Source organism: Drosophila novamexicana, unplaced genomic scaffold (genome assembly GCF_003285875.2).
Source record: "Drosophila novamexicana strain 15010-1031.04,08,12 unplaced genomic scaffold, DnovRS2.1 tig00000485-arrow-pilon, whole genome shotgun sequence".
NCBI classification, from domain to species: domain Eukaryota; kingdom Metazoa; phylum Arthropoda; class Insecta; order Diptera; family Drosophilidae; genus Drosophila; species Drosophila novamexicana.
In genome coordinates this window covers 835,809-857,162 of record NW_020824808.1, presented here as the reverse complement: position 1 = coordinate 857,162, position 21,354 = coordinate 835,809, and the positions used below count along the sequence as shown (strand labels likewise).

The 21,354-nt window shown below is 40.3% G+C and overlaps 4 protein-coding genes across 4 annotated transcripts; 2 read left to right on the top strand and 2 right to left on the bottom strand.

The window, feature by feature from the left end:
- Positions 1 to 4,805: 4,805 nt before the first annotated feature.
- LOC115761270 ((11Z)-hexadec-11-enoyl-CoA conjugase) lies at positions 4,806 to 10,703 on the top strand. Its single transcript, XM_030702983.1, has 5 exons — positions 4,806 to 5,127; positions 8,477 to 8,795; positions 8,879 to 9,215; positions 9,306 to 9,652; positions 9,717 to 10,703. The coding sequence occupies exons 2-5, from the start codon at positions 8,477 to 8,479 to the stop codon at positions 9,977 to 9,979; spliced, it is 1,266 nt and encodes a 421-aa protein (XP_030558843.1). The 5' UTR covers positions 4,806 to 5,127; the 3' UTR covers positions 9,980 to 10,703.
- A 1,581-nt stretch (positions 10,704 to 12,284) lies between these two features.
- LOC115761470 lies at positions 12,285 to 14,544 on the bottom strand. Its single transcript, XM_030703237.1, has 3 exons — positions 14,479 to 14,544; positions 12,812 to 13,211; positions 12,285 to 12,757 (listed from the first exon to the last, which is right to left on the bottom strand). The coding sequence occupies exons 1-3, from the start codon at positions 14,542 to 14,544 to the stop codon at positions 12,285 to 12,287; spliced, it is 939 nt and encodes a 312-aa protein (XP_030559097.1).
- Positions 14,545 to 15,673: 1,129 nt separating this feature from the next.
- Positions 15,674 to 16,130, bottom strand: LOC115761743 (protein apnoia). Its single transcript, XM_030703635.1, has 2 exons — positions 16,028 to 16,130; positions 15,674 to 15,960 (listed from the first exon to the last, which is right to left on the bottom strand). The coding sequence occupies exons 1-2, from the start codon at positions 16,128 to 16,130 to the stop codon at positions 15,674 to 15,676; spliced, it is 390 nt and encodes a 129-aa protein (XP_030559495.1).
- A 3,352-nt stretch (positions 16,131 to 19,482) lies between these two features.
- On the top strand, positions 19,483 to 20,614 carry LOC115761625. Its single transcript, XM_030703455.1, has 2 exons — positions 19,483 to 20,222; positions 20,286 to 20,614. Exons 1-2 carry the CDS (start codon positions 19,484 to 19,486, stop codon positions 20,612 to 20,614), a joined length of 1,068 nt encoding a protein of 355 aa, XP_030559315.1. The 5' UTR covers position 19,483.
- Positions 20,615 to 21,354: the final 740 nt, after the last annotated feature.

Sequence of the window (21,354 nt, the reverse complement as noted above, 5' to 3'; positions counted from 1 at the left end):
CAATGCTGAGCAATAAATCAAATGTGGAATATCTTGAAACTGGCTATAAACCTAAATATTAGTGCCATTAAATGCTATGATGGACATACTCCAGATATTTTAGCTATGGCCTTGTCCTCTGCATGTATTTGTTTTTGGTTAACTTTAGTAACTGGCCCAACTGGTTTAGTCCAGACACTTGAAGGGCCGCTGTCCATCGATCAATATCAATACAGTTCTTAGTATTTTTTTGCTTCACTGCGAGCACAACTAGACGAGCTGAGCTGTTTGTATTTTTGTGTGTACACACACAGACATTCGTGCATATTTAACATAACAAGAAATCAAAAATTGAATATTAGAAATCCCGAATTAAATTCTAAGTGGCTTGGCTACCATAGGCCCAGGCTCTCAATATATATATATGTGCATACATATTTAAAACACGAATCAGGTTCTGCGGATTGTCTGCGATCCGCCTCTGAATTCTAAACAGCATGCGGTTTTGAACCCTATATCCATATGCCAAACATGATCGAGTTGTTAATGAAAATAGTAGTTTTTTTTTTTTTTTTTTTTTTTTTTTGGCAAGCTCTTAGCCAGCACCCAGCAACGGCTCGAAGACGGAGCGTATACGGAAACGATGCCAATAAAAACTGGGAAAGAATAATATCAGACGTAAAGTTGTATATAACGCGGGTTTTTGGCACGTGATCAATTTGCTAATATGCTCGGGCAGCTACTCCATTTTTTACCCATTTTTGCATTCTTTTGAGTTTTATTTTTTATTCTTTTTTTTTTAAAAGGTTACTCGAAAACCAAACCTAATTAAGTTCTAGAGAAAATTGGAAAAAGTCAAACATATAAGAAAAAAAGGGTTGCACATTTTGAATATTCTTAAATTTAGTTTAAATAAAACTCGATTACCAAATTGATCTTTTATGTTAGACGAGCAGAAGAAGAAGAAATGGTTTGTTGCTCGGAGCAAGCTTTAACTTGGCTCAAAGTATTATGCAAAGGAATGTACCCGATTTGGTACCTAAATAGAATCACGCATGGCCTTAACTTTACATAGCTTTGGGTACTTTTTATGACTCTCTGCAAATATATGTATGTGTGAATGTATGTACACATGTATATTTGTGTGTGTGCACATATGTGTGCGTGTAACAATCGTGTCTTTAATTGAGCTCTAATGGATTTTATTTGTTCTGGCCTACCTTTTGGATCGTTCAACCCAATGAATGCTTGATGATTGTGTGCTGGATAATCTTAAAATCAAGAAACATGTTCTACAGCCACAAGTTGTTATGCGACATCCAGCTTGTTTATACATTTGTATATATTTGTTGCAACCCTTTTGTGCGCTGTGTTTGTTTTTCTCAACAGATTTACACGGCACATTTGATGCGTATTGTTGACTCGAACGTGTGACATCGCGTTCTTCCTGTGGCTGTGTCTCATTTCGCAATTTACATAAGCATTTGACTTGAAGCGATCCAGCCTAAATTAGGTTTTCACGCACCTTAGACTTGGAAATGCAGCCTTTGCCTTGTCATTTTAGTGATCTGTGCATTTGCAATTTTAGTTTAAAACTTTTTATGCACGTCCCGCGGGCCGCATTTCAATTAACTTGCCTTACAAATAGTTCAAGCAACACAACATTTTACATAATAAAAAGGAGAAATCTGTAGGATTAGGCGAGCGTAGGATACCCTATATCAAGCTGCGAGCGGGCATCAAGCCAACGATGAAACTGCTTTACTTTGACATGATATTCCCACTGCGAAGGAGCAGGTATTCGTATTCCGGATTCGTATATACTATCTGATCATCTTTACCTTTATATTTACAACATTTAATGGCTCTAGCTATTATAGGTTGCCAGATATGCTCAAAAACGTAGTCTCAAAAACGATATTTATCGATTTCATGGCAGTAAGCAGGGCTATCGATGATCGACAAACCCTTGTGCGGCCTCCTACTGCAGCAAACTAATATACTCATTTTTTGCAACAGGTACAGGGTATAATCACAGAGTGAAATTGATGTCATGCCAAAGGTTAAACAGGCGCTGTTGATAATTGTGAGTTAACTAAATAACAGAGTTTCATAATTGTTTTAGTTAATTGACTTGGTTCAAGAACTCGCAAATGTTCTTGGCTTCACCTTGGCTGCTTTGTTGGCTCAACACGATTCTTTGTGCATCTTATAGATGGGGCTTGTTTCTTTATTTATTTTTTTTTTCATTTTAAGTTTCTGTTTTTTTTTTTTTTTTGTTTTTTGTGTTTTAATGCTGCAAGTCATTAAGTGTTTTGGCAGCGACATGGCCATTAGCTGCTAACTGCTGGCAGCCTTTCAATTACACTCAGGAAGGCTAAGACCTCTTCAAGGGGTTACATTTTATGTTGATGTTGCATACACTAAATGTGCTGCACAGTGGCACAAGAGTTAACATCGCAAACTGGCTAAATATTTCCAAATTAGCATTAATATTATTATTCGGTTTGATCTAATTTGCTTTTAAGGCACGTCCTCTATATACCCTGCTCTTATTTTTATAAATTGAGTTTCATTCAGTTAAAAAAACACAGAGAGCTGATATTTCATTCAGCAAGTGCATAAAACAAGTTGAATGCCCCATTTAATGAGCATTTATTCAATATTTGTGCTACGCACACGTGAGCACGTGCCGCAAATTAATGCTTTGATAATGTTGATTACACTATTAAATTCGCACATGCGTGAACTTGTAAATGCCGCCCAACTCGGGAGACAAACCGGTTGAACACAGCCGACGGCTAGTTAAGTTAGTTGTGTGTTAGTTGCCAGTTGACAGTTGGCAGTAGAGTGTAGAGTAGATCTATGTGCGGCTTGGCTGTTGCGAGAGCATACTCAACCACACTGTGTGCAACATTTGGCTGCCACTTGGCGACCTTCAGCTATTGCAGCAGGTTGCAAAATGACAGCTCATCGTGTGGGCCTTTTGACACCTAGAGACAGTCGGGGCCCGTCTGTCCAGATAGTAAACAATTTTAGTGGCCGTCACTAAACAAAATTAGACACAACTCATTTCAACAATAAACATCTGACCGAAAACTGTAAACAGTTTTTTTTTTTCTATTTCTTATTTTTGTTTTTTTTTATTTTGTACTGTCGCGCCACAAGAAATAAATACAAATAGTTATTGGCCCAAAAGCCTGCTAAGATTGTGTTGCCTCAGTTGGAGGCCTCGGCTTGAGTCTTTGCGGACTTTTGTCACTTTGTGAGTGGCCAAATATTGACGCGGATTAAACAGCAATTAAGTTTGGTCATGAAATGCTTATTTTAGAACTGTAACTAGACCAAAAATCGCCAGCAAACTGTGAAGATTAAAACCAAAAAACAGGTCGACAGCTCAACAACAGAAACTATGTGGAAACGTCTCGAAAGAGCGCCTTCAATTTTCAAATTTTGTTTTAAAATAAGTTTGTTGCAAACTTATTTAATTTTATTCATAAGATTGTGCTAAGAAATGTATGTATTCATGAATCTCAAGTTATTAAAAAAAAAAAACAAGAATTACCGTTTTATTTTTTATTACTTTTTCGATACATATAGTAACATATCAATATTTAATTAAACATTCTCTGTAGAGAAGCTTAAGTAACTAAGTCCTTGAGGCTACAGAGAAAAATAGAGGATCTGGTGGATCTGGATCGAAATGCGAAACTCGAGATCTGGGATGGATGAAATATGAGTTAGCCAATGGCCCTAGTTCTCTCTTGGGTGTACCATCGCGTAATGTTGTCCTCTCAAGAGGAATCCTCGCCTTATTGAGAAGGAATGGAAAACCTGAAGCACATAATATGTGCGTACATTTAAGGTACAACACATATCATACATATTCTTTGAAATTAGAATAGGTTGTTTAAGTCAACACGCGCCCGCTTTCACGAGAAACGGCAGTCGCATAAATGCGCAAATACGTGTGTGCCACATAAAATTGAAGTAAATCAAGAATTTGAAGCGTCAAATGCTGTTATTAGCCAGTTGGCATGCATATTAAAAAGTAAATGAAATACAGCAAATGACAGCTTAAGCAAGTTAAGCAGCCAACGCGCTCAACTTGACCGATAGGTGGATAGTGCATGACCTGCAGCTAAAACTGAAACCGAAACCGAAACCGAAATTGCCGACCCTGTTGAGTAAGCCAAAGTCGCGAGCGGGCCGATAAGAAGAGTCCACAAAAGTAAAGAAAACGACAAAAAAAAAAAATGTTGTTGGGCAACTTTGTCGCGAGAGTCCGGGCCTGAAGAGGCCTACGTGAGTTCGGCCAAATAGACGAGACGTCGAGTGCATGGCTAAATGCTAATTTCATGACGGTTCATGGCTTCTGCCCCGCTCCACCCGCAACAACAACCGTTTTTCACGAAAACTCAATTGCGGTTACATACAATTTACTTAGCCGCTTTTATCTAAATCGGTTTACTTAATATTATTCCCAAAATCAGCCTCAGCCACGCGTCGTGCATTAAGCCGAAATGAATAAAATACAAAAAATAAATTTAAAAAAATGAAAAAAAAAAAAACACATAAGCGAGCCAACGCAACCGCTGCCCCGATCCCAAAGACAGCGCTCGTCACAGCCCAAGAATTGCCAACGAGCCGTAGACAGAGCCGAGCCGAGCGGATGGCCGAGTGTTCATAAAAATCGGCTTTAAAATTCGGTGTTGTTAACTATTTGAGGCACTGTTGTTCGTCAGCATCGGAGCACCAAAGCCGAACTCTCAGCTCTTCGACTTCGCTGTTGTAGATCGGGTGTGTGCGAATATATATAAAATATATATGTATATATATATATATCTATTTTGAACTAGCCTAGCTTAAAAACGCTCTGCGACTCGTTCCGTACTATCATACGCCGTGCATTCTTTGCGGATCGTGGATGTGCCGTGTGTGTAGCCATATAAACAAATATCGAACATCCTTATAGGGATGCTAAACGAACTATTGAGTGCGTAGCTCGTAACTCGTAATTGGTGTGTGGTGATAATTGAAAAGCAAATAATCTTTAAGCCAAGGAGCTCTGCAACACGAACGGAATTTACCTGTGCATCAAATATATATAAACATATACAAACATATCTCTAGTCGAGTACAACAAAGGTGAGTGTATGCACAATGCAGAATAATGCAACAAAAGGATTTAACATATCAAAACCAAAGCAGAGATGCAAATTTGTTTTATTTTTTTCTAAAAAAAAATGAACAATATTTAAGCAGCAGCACAAAAGGTTAAACGGAAATATTAAACGTATGCATAAATTTAAGCATTGGCATTTATTTCCATATCATTGGCTGCGCTTCTTGAAATATTTGCGGAAGTAACAAAAAAGAGAAGAAGAATCATAAAATGCGTCAAGAAGCTATCACAAGAGTTTCACAAACAGCTTCAATAAACAAATTCGAATCAAGCGAATTGATTTCGAGCAACAAATTGTTTTGTGAATCATCCACAAGTAGGAAATCGCCGAGCAAAGATCGCAACTATGGAGCGCGGATTACGCGTTAAGAAAGAGAATCAAATAATTAATAAATTAATAAGTGAGGAATCACGTAGCATTAATAACAAAAATTATGCTAGCCTTAAAAAGCTTAGCTAAAGTCCGAATGGAATTCTATAAATTATGCAGATAAGCAGCTAGTTTTCATATCAGACTCATGATATATAAAGGGATCATGGTGAGGGGAGGGGGGCACAGGTCGTATACGCAATGAGCAATTGCGCCATTGTTCTGGGGCGGCTCCTTTTAAAATATTTCTATTTTTTAAATTCAATTTCTTTTGCGCACGCCGTATTTATGAATGCGACACAAGCCCAGCGTATGGCATATAGTATCGGTCCGAGTATAATGAATATTGATGCCACGCATAATGCGAACTGGGCATAGCTATAAACACATTAGAGCTGACCATGCATATAGAACAGTGGCCGGCTAAAGTCACGTTCCACTCCCCAACTGTGACTGGTCGCAGTCGCCGATTGCTATGCCAAAGGTGTCGTTAGTTGCGTCCGCTAAGCAAATCGATCAATGGACGTATGCACACAGTCATAGCGAAAGACATCGATACAGCTACAGATACAGATACAAATACAGATACAGATACAGATACAGAAACATTCAGCACATTGAGCGTGGCTCTAAGATTTATTATTGTTATTGCCATTGTGGCTGCAACGTGATTTTTGGTTGCTGTGCAAATGCAAAAGTAGCCAAATACCTATTAATACGATCCATTGATTTATAAACCTCAACCCAGCGAAAGAGAAAAGAAAAATACGAGCCACAACTCAAGCGCAAACCTCAAGTTTGTGGCCAAACTTGTTGTCATAAGCTAGAACCTTGATCCCAAAGCAAGTATCAAATAAATTTATATATATATATATATGTATGCATATAGTCAGATATATGTATATAAGCCAAACAAAAGCAGTTTCTTGAATAGGTAATTTGTTCTTGGTTATTTAACTATGCTAATAATTCCGGTAAGGATGGCAGCTTGCGATGTGCCTTATCTCAGATTGAAACAAGGCTGGCCAACTTCTCAACATATTATTGGCATTGATATTGCCCAAAACTTGTTTCGATCGCATATAAATATTTTGATAATATGCTGCACAGCGCATGTCAGTCAATAGCAAACTGCGTTCTCTTCTGGAACCCACTCTTCGAGGTAGGCATACAAATTCAGACTTTGTCTGGACGATGCACTCGCTGACTCTGCTGCATGATATAGTTAATTTTATTAATTAATTCGCATTGGCTGCAAAGTTGCAAATTGCACATGGCACAGGCCAAAGTTGCAGGTGAATGCTTGCCTTGGCTCTTGTAAAAAAAAAAAATATATATATATATATGCATATATATATATATATATAAATATATATATGGTATATGTGCAGCCAACAAAATTGTAATCAACTATTTGCGTATGTAATTTTTCGCAAATGTAAAACCGAAATGCTTCTGTTATTCAATGTCAAGGGTTTTTTGGTATTTGTTTTTTATTTTGGCGAAATATTCAACTGTTGGCTTTTGTGCACCTGTAATTCAATTTTCGATTAAGTGACTGCTTAACTTGACATTGGAGCCGAGTCGAGTTATTGACTTGAAAACGGGCTGAGAAAAAAAAAAAAAAAATACATAAGAACAATTTTTCGCGTTTCAAATGTGGCTATAAACAGCAACCGGTTGTCGATTCTAAAGAAGCTGCCAACTGTCTGCCAATGCCAGTTGCCTCCCCTCTAGCTCTCCTCTAACTCCCCTGGCCAACCAGCCAACCAGCCAACCAGGCAGCCAGGCAGCCAGTCAAGCGTTTAAGCCCAAAATCACACAAGCACTTGAGAACAAGTCGGGTAGCTGGCTGCAGCTGGCCATGTTGCATGCTGCGCGCGGCACACATTGCAACTGCAATTATCAATTCAATTATAGCAACAGATTCTCACACGGCCAATGTCAGCGAGTCTTGAATATTTAAGTGGCCAAGTGCTTTGGGCCAAGTGCATCAGATGCAGCCAAGCCAAGCAAATGCTACATGCCGTGCAGCACACAAGACGTCACAATCTCTGTCTGTTAATTGTTGTTGCAAAGATTATCAAAAGGTAACTCAAGTTTGGTGCAATGGTGTCGTATATCGAATCGAGCACCACGTGGCGTATGAGCAATGTCAAATTAAAGCTATGCATGTCTGAACTTTGCATTGTTTTGCCTATTAACAAATGTGCCTCACGGCCGTGTACTAATTAAAAACGACTGCATTAGAATTGCTATTTCTAATGGAATTTTTAGCTGGCATTAAGTTTAAAAAGCCTACCCCAAGGCATTGTATGGAACGCTTACATTTAAATTGTACGCATTTCGTTTATGTAGATGATATACAGATTAGTATGCGTAATTGTTTATAAGAGATGGTTTTTCGCTCTAGAAACCAATTCAATGCGAATTGGATTATTGATTGCTTGTAGAAGCCAACAGAATTGTGCTTAAATGTGCTGTTTTTCATCTTTTTTTTTCATATCTTATGCGTTGCTCTTTGCGATTTGCTTCCGGTTCGCTTTTTGGCTTGCCTTTGTATCGGTTTTTTTGAGTAGCAGCTGAAGTAGCACAACTATCGAAGGTCGTTGGTAATGAGGCAGCTGCCTAAAGCTGGTCCATAATTAGCCGAGCAGCTGTAAGGCGGGTGGCAGGTGATAGGCAGGGTGGGGGGTGGGCCTGTGGGTTGCCATTTATGAAGAAAGCCAAGAGACATGCTCCGCATAGCAAATGAGCCTGCTTTGCATCTGAAAGCTGCACACACACACACACACACACACCCGCGAATACATAATAGAGCTGTCAACAACTGGCTCTGACAGCCCATTAATAAGGAAGCAAACTATGGAGATGATTCATTTCTATTCCGTAAACATACAGACCACCATAAATATTAAGCTGTGAGCTTTGATCTTTTGCAGATGGCACCGAACATAATAGGCAGCACCTTCATTTTAGCCGAGACGGCCATTGCCGACACGAACAACAACAAGATGTCAACAACAACAACAACAACAACAACGGCCGCAGCTGCACCTGTTAAGGCAGCGCCCGCCAAGCTGACAAGCCCTGTGCCAGCTGCCGCTTCCCAAACGGATGCAAAGCCGACAGCAGCGGCAAAGCCCTTCAAGGCCCAAATTGTGTATCACAACATAGTGCTCTTCATAATCTTGCACTCGATGGCACTGTATGGACTCTATTTGATACCAGCTGAGGGCGCTTATCTCGAGCTACTGCCCAGTAAGTGGCCACTGTGCCTGTTAGCCGGTTAGCCGGTCAGGCAGGTCAACTAGACCACTAATTGGTTGTTCTGTCTATTTCAGTTTATCTGTTTACGTTCTTGGGCGGCTTGGGCATAACCGCTGGCGTGCATCGGTTGTGGTCGCACAAGGCCTACAAGGCGAAGATGCCGCTGCGCATCTTCCTGATGCTGTGCCAGTCGTTAGCTTTCCAGAACAGCATCTGGGAATGGACGCGGGATCATCGTGTGCATCACAAGTTCACCGATACAAATGCCGATCCACACAATTCGCGACGCGGCTTCTTCTTTGCCCACATGGGCTGGCTGATGTGCAAGAAGCATCCCGATGTTGGCAGCAAGGGCAAACAGATTGATATGAGCGACATTGAGGCCGATCCCGTTGTGATGTTCCAGAAGAAGTGAGCTTCAGCTGCCGGCTAAGTTTGAATCTGCAGGACTCTAACTTTCTCTCTCTCTCGTCTCCATCTACCCCACCCAACCAATTTTAGATACTATTTTGTTGTGATGCCAATTTGCTGTTTTGTTCTGCCCATGCTGTTGCCATACTATCTGATGGGCTCCTCGTTGAAGGTGTGCTTCTTCAGCTGCTCCATGCTGCGCTATTGCCTTTCTCTGCACGGCACCTGGCTGGTGAACAGTGCGGCCCATTTCTATGGCATGAAGCCGTACGATGTGAACATTAGCTCCGTCAACTCCAGACTGGTCTCAAACATCACCTTCGGCGAGGGCTGGCATAACTATCATCATGTCTTCCCCTGGGACTACAAAGCAGCCGAGCTGGGCACCTACAATGGCAACTGGACCACGGCCTTCATCGATCTGATGGCCAAAATAGGTAAGTCATTGGCCAAGCCGTATAAAGCCTAGCGATCTTATGTCACAATATTCCCTCAATATAGGCCAAGCCTATGATCTGAAGTTCGTCTCCAAGGAAATGGTCTATAAGCGGGTCATGCGCACCGGCGATGGCACCCACATTGCCGCCATGCTGGATGCTAATAATAATAACAGCAGCGAAGTGCCCACAAATGAGCTGGTGATGCATTTGGATCATGATCTGGAGGAGAATGTCATCTGGGGCTGGGATGATAAAGACATTAGCGAGGAGGATCGCAAAGGCGCCTCAATTGTGAACAGTGTCCTAGAAAGTAAACAGGATTAGAAAAAAGAGAATGTTAATGATTGCGTCTCTGATGCGTTAAATGCCCCTAACATATTGATAATTATGCGTGCCTCTCAATGGTTTTGAAAATTGGAACTTTTAACATTTCACAATAATATTCATATAATTGTCCATGCCCCAAACATGGAGTTGGTTACAAGCTTACAACAAATTTAACCAGAGAGTCCGCTTCAAGTCGAACTGTTTACATGGCTCAGCAGCGCATCGGGCGCAATGATAGAAATGGCTTCAATTCCAAAAAAGAAAAACAAAACAAAACAAAATAACAAACAAACCGGAACATATTCGAGATAAGTCCAAATTTGTAAGAAACAAAAAACAACTAACAAAAGCAGCTCTTTTTACACGTTTTTTTTACCACTTTATTACATACAAATATTGTTCTATGATGAACACTTAATATTGTAAAATATATGTTTTAATGACGCAAGAGGTTCTAGAGTTAACTGTACTTAATAAGGTTTACCCATTAAGTCTCGTAATTCTCGATTGGAGAGTGTAAATTGTTTTTAGTTATTAGGTGTGTAGGATATTAAGCATTAAGACTATTGTATATTTAATCACAACAATTGTAGAAGAACAAAATTCGAAAAACAAATCGCTAAAATTCCAAAAAAAAGAAAAAATATCAAAAAAAAAAATATATATAACGCTGTCTTTCGTGTTACACTTAGTCACGGGATTTAGGCACAGTCTGGCAATGAAATAAAACGGTTTTCTTTTTGCACATTTACAGGAAACTCTATAAAATATTCTTCAAAGAGCCCTGTACTAGGTGATCAAATGGTATATCTTCCTAAGATCCCCTTATATGAATCCCAGAACAGTTTGAAGAGTAGAGTCGATAACCTCCTCGTTTGTCGAGAATCGATAGTCGATAATCGATTAGTGAGCATATCTATCTATCTATTAAAAGAGCTGTAGAGAATCCAGATTGGTTTCTAGTACACACAAATAAAAGATATTTTATTGTATGGAAGTCTTCACTTTTAAATTAAAAATTTGTGCCATAAATTAAATAATTAAGGAAGCATTAATGTAGATAATATTCAAGAGTCAGCTTTTACCAAAGCAAAGCAGCTGCACAAAACAGTTGAGCTGTATAATTTAAAGGGTATCTGCTGGTCGTGCACTCTGCTACTTGTATATTACAGTTAGAATCGCATTAGGCAGGCATTATAATTATTATTAATATTTTTTTTTCGGGTTTTGCTTGAAAACCTTATTCGTGGTTTCATTTTGGTTGATTGGGAAGTACCAATAGCTTAAGTGTCATTGTTGTTGTTGTTGTTGTTGCCATTGTTGTAGTTATTGCTATTGTTGTTGTTAATAAAACTAGTTGCCTTTGTGTTGTTGCTTTAGACGCGCGTGCACCCATACATTTTTAATGAGCTGCGCAAAAAAAAAAGAAAAATACAAAAGCTCGCATATTTATCATTTAAAGGTCTTATTGAGTTTTAGAAAATGTATTTTTAGAACTGACGCAAAAATATTCAACTCTGTGTTGGACTTAACATAAATAATTAATTAAATAAAAACCTAAATTTTATAATTTAATTAACATTCTAGCCATAAATTTGCATTTAACAATTTTATAAAGTTTGCGCAAGCTGTTAAAACAATGCCGTTTTTAATATTGTTTTTTGATTGAGCCACTTTTTCTAACCTGTATATGAAGTCTGTTCCGCGTCTGCTTCGAGTGGAAACAATTTGTCTTTGCGGTGCTTGGGTCTACTCCTTATACGGATTTAAGTATCTATAGAAGGTTAGATTTATAAGAATTTTAATTATCAGAATATGTACTTATATAATCTCAACACTAGATGTTAGAGGAGGTCCGATCCAAATTTTTGATTTTTGTTAAGATAATTGAGACAATTGTAATTCACGTCTAAGCCAAATTAATTTGATATTTTAATTTGTAGATTTTATGCCATATATGCCTGCAATAATAATATAATCAATATTACCTAAAAGTCAGTTTACACTTCAAATCCAATATTCAATATCCAAACTTTTTCGAATATTCAAAAATTAAAACAGTTGAAAAACTTAAGAAAAATAATGTTTGCTTCGGGTTTTTGCACAGCATTTATTTATTTTCCTTTTTCGCGATTTGAGTCAATTCAGGGTCAAGAAAATTGAAATTCTTGACGCGAACCGGCTTGGCTCCCAGCCAAAAAAACGAAGCAGCTAAGTTAAGTAAAGTCATAGGACAAGAGACAGCCTTTATTGGAAGAGCATTGGAATCATACAACACATTAATCTAAATTACATTTTTGGATTAGTGAAAGCCATCGGTATAGCCATAGCTGATGTGCTGCGGCTGGTTGCTCGCGCTGGAGGCGGAGGCCGAGGCGTAGGCATAGAGCATGGCGGCCAAAAAGGCGCCGTTATTCATGAAGAGCGATAGGATTGTGGCCATTTTGAGTGTGGGCAGGACAAACGGTAACAGGCTGGCCAGCAGTATGGCGGGCAGCACCAGTATGGGCACAGCCACCTGCAACATTGTTGTCTTATAGGATTGCTTCTTCTTGCGCTTATTGAGCAGTCCACCCCCGCCGGCGGAATCGCCCGCATGAATGCCGGCACCCAAGCCGCCCTGCTGCTTGGAGTCACCCTCCGGCTCTGGCTCGTATGCCTCCACGCTGGCGCTGGTGCCGGCAACGCCGCCGGCCATGGAGGGCAGATTCATTAGATTCAGCTGCAGCTCCTCGGTGTCGCGTCGGCGTGCGCGACCCAATCTGGATTTGATGGCTAGAAGACACAGACATTGTCAGCGGCAGAAACTCTCTTAGGGCTGAAACTCACCCTTCTTCAGGCTAAATTTGAGTTTGTTCTCTTTGCTAGGCACAATCTTGACCAGCATGCCGGGCAGAAAGTGCAGCTTGATGTCGCGATTCTTGAAGAATCGCTGAAAGTTCTGCACCAGACGCTGGTTCAGCTCCTTCTCCGACATCTGCCGATACTTCTCCGTTATCAGGCTGCCCAGCTGCGTTTCCTGGCCAAAGAACTGATCCATAAAATCTCTGGTCATGTTGCCCGTCTGTGGCAGCTGTTTGCGCTCCTCAAGCTTCTGCAGCACAAACAGCTTTGTGCAGCGCAACATGCTGCTCTCATGCAGACACTCATAGATGCGCATCGGTATAGAAGAGCCATAATTTCGTGTCACGCAATTTGAATTTGTGGCATCGCAGGTTTTAAACGCGCGCTGCAAAGTATGCAACATAAAAATTAAGCGATGCGCCAGTGTGTGTGTGTAGCATAAGCTAGCATAAGTTCAATCTCTTGCATGTCTTTTGTTTATACATATGTATATGTTTTTTTCAAACGCTTCTAGAGGTAATTGCAATTTTGTCATGCAATGTGAAACGCATATAAGGAGACATCTCCGACCCCAAAAGTTGATATACTCTAGATCAGTTAATATAACAATGTTCGTCTGTCCAAACGTCCGTCTGCCTGTGTCTATGATAACAAGTCTCTTAGCATTAAGTTAATCGTCTTCAAACCGTCTTTTTGCAGGCAGTACATATGTCGGATCCGACCGGATCACACCACTATATCATATAGCTGCTATAGGACGTATCGGTCAAGAAGTAGAATCTTGTGGGGACAATTTTTTTTGTTCATCAAGATATTTTGACCAATCACGGCATTTACTACTTTTACTATGCTTCTACTGTATGTGCCAAGTCTTATCAATATCGCACTACTATGTTATATAGCTCTATAGTAAAAATCTTTTTGCATGCAAAATATTCGGTTTTCAAACTCAAATCTACGATCTTCACTATTCACACTTATCTGTAACACCGTACGGCAAATGTCTAAAAGGTTATTAAATTTTCGGCGTGCCGAAGATATTCTTACTTTCCCTCTTATATCTAATCTTGCCGAGAGTTGTTTTGTTTATTGTGTCACGAAATGATTTCATTTAGTACTTAGTACATATAATAGCCCATAAAGTACTTAATCAGTATTAATAGTTGTGTCCATAAAGCCACATCCAAGTCGGACGGATCGAACGGCTATATTAATAGCTGACAGAAACTATTGGTTAAATGCTTTTTCTTTTGAAATAAACTAAGGTCGGAAATGACAATATGCAATATATGGCAGAAGGCAACACAAACGTAAAGTCTTAACAGGATCGAACTTATATATTCTATAGCTGCAATAGGGCAGCACCTTTTTATTTTTACTCCAATCGAATGTAGAAATTAAGAGCCTAATAATGCTTCTAAGAAGTCTATATAATCTTCACAATATATATGTATACCACTATATCATTTTGATTCTATAATAACAATCGGTCGTAAATTTGGACCTGAACACCTTTGTATATTTTTAACTATATAAATGATTATCAAGTCGGCCATCTGCTTGTCAGGGAATTCTTTGCCCACCCGAACTGTCCCTTTTAGTTAGAAAATTATTTTAAGTTTTTATTATTTATTTTTTAAATGAATTTTTACCCAGTCTATAGCCTGCACGAGACCAACTCCCAGCAGGATATGCACAGCAATTAATGTAGCGCGCATTTTGAAGTATTGTTTTTTGAATAGTTTTGTTTTTAGCCAACTTTTAATCTCGATCTGGGCACAACTGCACGAGAGCAGCAACAGCTTTGAACTGAATGCAGCGCCCAGATCGGAGTCGCCACCAATCCTGGCCAGCTCTCTTGATCAGCTGCCGCTTTCGTCTGGCCAACTGTTGGCCAACTGGTTTGCTCGAGCTCAGTGCTCAGATTTAGTTTAGCGGGTCAAAGCGGCTGCTGCTGCTGGCTTTTGCTTTGGCATTGACTTTGGCATCGGCATCGGCATCGGCTTGTTGGCCCATTTGGTTGAGTTATGGCCGCCCCAATTGTTGGTCGCACAAATTTCAATGTCATGAGCCGAAAAACCAACTGGATTATCACACAATTTAATGATTGTTATTTAAGGCATGTTTCGATTTTGTAGCACACTCTTGGCGCAGCCTTATCTTATCAGCCAACTATGTTAGCCACTTAGCTAAAGCCAGCCACGAGCGTATATCAATCAGCCAGGGGGGAGATGCCAGCGTTTAGAAATTTGAAATTGTCGCAAAGTGGAACAAATTGTAGCCGGACTTAAACTGGTTGACAATTGGCTAGTTCAGATTGGCGGCGTCTTAATTAAGTGACTGCCAATCAAGTGAGAGTTCATTAATTAGACGCTGGCCATAATGAGATCTAAGTACTAGAGAAATTCAATAATTATTTTTGTATCGATTTTCTGCTATCTGCGACCCATTTTAAGCTGCATTTGCGACGGTCGGGCAGGGGGTCGGGGAGTACTTTCTATACGCCCGCTTCCAAAACTGGAACCGTCGCAACGGAAGAGCCAGCGAAAGAACCGTAAATCGTGGCTAGCTCCTGAGCTGCATACCAAATGAGAAGCCCATCAAAATTTCACTTTTCATGAAAAACAAGCAGAAGAAAAAAATTAAAAAAAAAATAAATCAAATGTATAAATATTTGATTTGATTGATGAGCCTTTCGTTGCGTTAAATAATTGCGTTGTGTATTAAATAAACGTTGTAAATAAATAATTTAAACTAGACTTAAATTATTATTTGGTTGCACGCTCGCTGAGGTATACTTTGTGGCCTGCTACCAGCTCGCTAAATCCTTAGACACGCCTCCATCTGTTACCACTCCTTCTCCAGCCAGACGGGCTGTTGTGAGTGCGAGTGCGAGTAGACAATGGGCACGGGAGCGGGCGCTGCGGCATAGGCGGCAGCGGCTGGCACGGGCAGGGCACGGGACAGCATCTGGCCAATGGCCAGCACGAGCAGTATGACACCGACGCCCAGACCCTTCATGGAGACCACTGTCAAAGCGGCCAGCAACGTGGTTATGACGCCCACAACAAAGGCGCCCGGCACCAAGGCAAAGCTAATGCGACGCAGAAAATGATGGCCAAAAGTGCGGCTCTCTGTTGGAATATAACAAAATCTGGTTAGCTTTGGTTAGTCAGTTAAAGCTCCATGCTAATTACTGACCGGCCACATCCGAGTCGTTGCCGGCCTGCTGCTGGCACAGCACCAGATCGCACACCAGGCACAGGCCGAGTAGCGTGAGGGCGATTTTCTGAGTGGCAGCCATTTTGTTGAGACTCTTTAATCCTTCGTTTAATCCGTTTGCTTTGAGTTGCGGCCCGTGTCCACTGTACACTGCTCCAGCACTGTCTGACAATTGAATGTGCTGTCCAAATTGACATTGGCTTTTATCAGGGCGTAGGTCTTGGCCACTCGCTGTTGGGGCTACTTGAAATTCGACAGCCGGACGTCGCACGAACGTGCGCCAAAACAAGCAATTCGTGCCGCTGCTTTGAGGAATGCCTCGCTCGATGCCCAATCTGACAACTGGTCACTTTTTTGGTATACCCTGCCATCCATTGAGAATGCTTAAAAAGTGTATGCCAGTTTCGTGCAAAGGTATGTAACAGACAGTAGGAGGCAACTTATATAAAAAGCGAACACTCAGGATTGCTTTTTCTAAATTCCACCATAAAGTGTGTACAAATTGCGGAATAGGTAATATACAAATTTTTGTTTGCCATCCGGTTGACCAAGTCTACTCCTCCTCGGTGAAAAATGTTGGTAAAAATCTTTTGGTCAAAGTCTTCAGTTTCGTCCGTTCGCATTCAAGCTTGTTTTCAAAGCTCTACGATAATTCCACCTGCTTGTCTTTACATCAACCGATCAATCTTTGTAAAAGTTTATTCAGACGTGCTTCACACTTTTCGCAAAATTTTGTTTGTTAGACTTTAAGCCTTAGCTTTTCATGGGTGGAAAATGGATGAAACAGTTATATCATAAATGTATTTTAATTCTAGTAAAGTATATTAACTCTAGATTAACGGTAGATCTGGCTATCAGATCGATAACTCACTCCGTTTTCTCACAATCGATTATTATCGATTTTAATTTTTCCGCAAGTTTAACTATATTTTAGAATATATGTTAAGGCAGCTCCGCGCTTGTTATAAGATATATTCTAGTCGGGCTTTAGGAGGGTTCTCCTTTAAATTTTTTCATAAATTGTTTGAATATGCATAAAGCTGGTGATGATTTTCACTGTGCACCACGGCGGTGGCGGTGGCGGTGGCAACTGCGTGCCCTTTAAGGTGCAAGCGTTGGAGTTTACTTTTGGCTTGCCTCTGAAGACTTCGACATGGGCATTCTTTCACGACGCGTGTCTATATATTGAGGGCAGCGCCCACAAATGGGCGGAACCATTCGCTTTCATTTCTTCTTTTGTTTTTACGCTGAAAAATATTGATTTATCAGCTAATTGACAATGAGGCAATGCATATTAATTTTACGTATTTAACTTACGTCGTCTCTAACGGCTTCTCATTGATAAATATGTTTATATACATATGCTGCATACACATGTACATATGCTATATGTGCGTACATACTTATCGTAGGCATTGTTCAAGTCCGCAATTCACTTTCGTTATGAACTGTTGAGCGCTAAAAACGTCTGTCTGGCCTTATAAAGAAAGAGAATTTTTACAAATTTTATGGCATATTGTATGCAATTTATTCTGTTATAATAGAGTGGACTAGACTAAAAAATCATAGAATCTTTTAACAAAATATTACAATTTTATTTTTCTATATACTCTATTATAAAATGTATCGATCTATAAGATAATGGCTCGCTCACCTAGAAAAACTTTCACAATATTTCGGAGTGTATTCATTAAAATATTATCCTTTTATATTATATTCTACATATATTTAATTTTTCCGCAAAATAAATAAATATATCGCAAAAATACAGATAAAAACAAAATTATTTTTCATTTTTGTTTTTAATAAACTATGCCCCAGACCTCAAGCCAGCTAAATAAAGATTTTAATATTCCCTAATATTTAGAGTATTATTTTCAAGCTTTTTCGATAAGCGCATCATTATCATATAGATATGAAACACGTCCCAAATGGTTTTTCATATAGATCATTGGTAATGAATTTGCCAAATCTTTGATCCCCACTTCCACCAAGGAGGAATGCATTTTTCGAAAAGTGTGAAACACCCCTCAAATGAATTTGAACAAAGATCTTTGAAATTGAGTTTGAGGCCGATTGAAGAGTAATCAAAAAAGTTTCATACAAACTTTTTTTCACGATTTTTTCACACTTATGGTTGAAATTTCCCGAAACCCCGTCTTAACGTGCAAATTGCACCTTCATATGGTTTGGGCTGTGCATTGATCATCAATCAGTCAGTCATTCAATCATTCAGTCAGTCAGGAAAAATAGTTTCATTTATAGAGTTTAAGAAAACTATAAGAAAAGAGAGTATTATAAAAAGATAGTTTCTATCAAAAAATTTATTTATATAAAAAGAAGAAAGAAGAAAGAAAGTCCTATAAAATTAACTCTTCCTCTTAAATGTAACTACTCTATAATCAAATACAAGGAATAAATCCAAGTCCACGAAATGAAAATAATTAATTATAAAACATTCAACTTCAGTTGTGTCAAGATCTATTGCGAGCCATTATATTACATGAAAACAGTTATCTACCAAATTCGGTTTCAGGTTTATGTAAATTATGCTGAAAAATGACTCAGAATCGTTTTACAACGGGTTTCAATAAACGACATCAGTTATGTGAAAGTTGTTAGTGGAAAGACCAAATGTGTTAAGCGGATTTTTCGTGCTACAGAATTTACTTTCTAGCCTGGATTTCCAATTCAGTTGTGGTCTTAGTAAGACACCCGCTCCTAGCTCAACCAGAGCAATTTCAGAAGACGAAGATGAAGAAGAATAAGCAGGAGAAGAAGAAGCAGGGCATTGGCAAAACAACCAATTCTGTCAACAACTTTCTCATGCTATAGCCGTCAGAGCTAATTGTCTCTGGTTATGGCCAAAGAATTACACGAGCGACCGTTACCATGGTCCACACCAGAGACCAGCTCAGACTACTTAACGTTTTCATATTATTTATGGCTAATAGCCTGAGGGGTTGAGTGCAGGGGGCGCGGCAATTACAGCTAAAAGAAATCAATGCTGGAGCTCAATGAGAAATTGCAGGCCTGCTCCAATTATTTTTCATGTTCGCAGCGCGAGAGTCCGACTATGTTTTGAACACAATTTAATTGAGGAAGATTCAGAACAGGCGCAGCGCGTCTCATTCTTCGATAGACACATGCGGCAGCTTGTTGCCACCGTTGCAGTGACACCGTCTAAAGCTGGCTGTGCCCAATTCCAATGCCAATTCCAGCAGAATGTAGCCAGATCTGGTCTTGGCTTTCCTCGCTGCGGAGGCTGCAACTGCAACTACAACTGCGACTGCGACAGCGACTGCAGCTGCAGCTCCAACTGCTTCCACTGAGTTGATAAAATACATGTGGCACATCGATCGTGCCACATTCTGTGTCTGGCCAGCGCGTGGTGTACACACAGTTTTCGTTAAGAGCAAGTGACATGCGCCAAAGATGAGCCGCTTACTGAATCTCCTATTGTTTTGTGCGCTGTGCGTCAGCTTTGCCAGTAGCCAGGACACCAGCGAGGCAAACAGCCCCATTCCAGAGGAGGCTGCCACGGAGGCAGCACGCGGCTTGGCCAGCAGCTATGAGCCGGAGGATAAGCAGGCGTTAAAGAAGAACTCGCACATTTATATGGGCATCTATAAGAACTACAAGAGCACCTATCTGGGCAACAAGACGACGAGTGAATACAGAAAGCGACTGCGGGAACGCGTGAGTGCGGCAAAGCTGGCCAACAATGAGGCGGAGGCTGCCACAGAGGCAGTCGAGTACCAGGAGCTGGAGCAGCAGCAACAGCAGCAGCTGGAAATTGATGATGCACTCGCGCAGGAGCTGCGCAACGAGGCAAATGCGGAGGCGCTGCTGGAGGCACAGACCGACACGCCCATCTATGATGACAATGAGACGGCGGGCGGCAAGAAGAGGCGCAAGCGCAAACGCAAGAACCGCAACAACAGCAACAACAACAACAACAACAGCAACCAGAGGCTGGAAGAGCAGCTGCTCGAAGCAGAGCCCAGTTTGGCAGAGGATGCCACATTCGATAACGTGCAGCACTACCATGTGGGACCCGGTCTCAATGTCAGCCTGGACATGAGCAATCACATTGTGCGGGTCAAAATGGATGGTGAGAACCTCAGAGAGATCATCGGCGCTCGCTGGCTGACCACGGACAACAGCGAGGAGGGTGAGTCCGCAAGAGATTATTGCATAATAACAGCCATGTTGAACAGTTGCATTTGAATCCTAGGTCGTGGCAAGAAGTACGATATGATCACCAAGGTGTTGCCGCTGTTCATATTGCCGTTTCTCATCCAGTCGGCGATTGTGCCGTTTTTGGTTACCAAGCTGAAGCTGCTGCTGGTCAAGTCCATATTGGTGGGCAAACTGGCTATATTCTTGCTCATCCTGTCGGCCATCAAGAACAGCAACAAAATGATGCAATCGTATGAGGTGGCGCCCTCGTATTGGGCCAGCGAGCCAAGCCGAAGGTCCGAACTGGCGGCAGCTGCCTCATCCGCAGCTGCGGCCTACAATGGCTACCGGGTGGAGGGCAAACCCACCACCTGGGTCAATTAGCGGGAGGGAGGCAGAGACAGAGAGAGAGAGAGAGAGAGTTTAGACAGCTAGTTAAAAAAACAAAACATACAAATTGCATAAGTATCGCATTAAGTTACAAAATATATAAAAATAAATAAAAACAAATCGGGTGTCTCGCTGTGTTTTTAATTGGGTATTAAAAAATAATAGATATTAGATATTAATAGATTAAAATAGCTTAGAAAATCATCTAAAAAAGCAATTAGATATAATCTAGATATAATTCTCATATAAGAGCTGGATAATGAAATTATCTGTTAGCATATAGATCTTTGATAATAGATTTATTATTTTTGTAAATAATTTACCTTTTTTTTTTTAAACATATATCTTCAATCCGTTGGTTCTTTGAAAAATGAAGCTAAAATATTAGTAGCTTCATAACAAAATTTGTCTATGCGATTGTTCTAAAAAATTTGAATCATAAACAACACGATATGTGATATGAGATGGTTCATAGTTAACTATATAGTAACTAGTAAGTGCTTAAAATTTCTTGAAACAAAAAATGTTCTTAAGAGAACCTAGTTTTTGACCAATCGTTTCTCAGGCAGCTATTTGAGATAGAGGTCCGATACGGCCTGCAACAGAATGTCGGACCTATGCAAGGCTACAAGACAATAGCTTTAAAGCTGAGAGATTAGTTCGCGTAAAAACAGTCAGACGGATATGGTGTATCAACTTGGCTTTCGCTGCTGATCAACAATATATATACATAT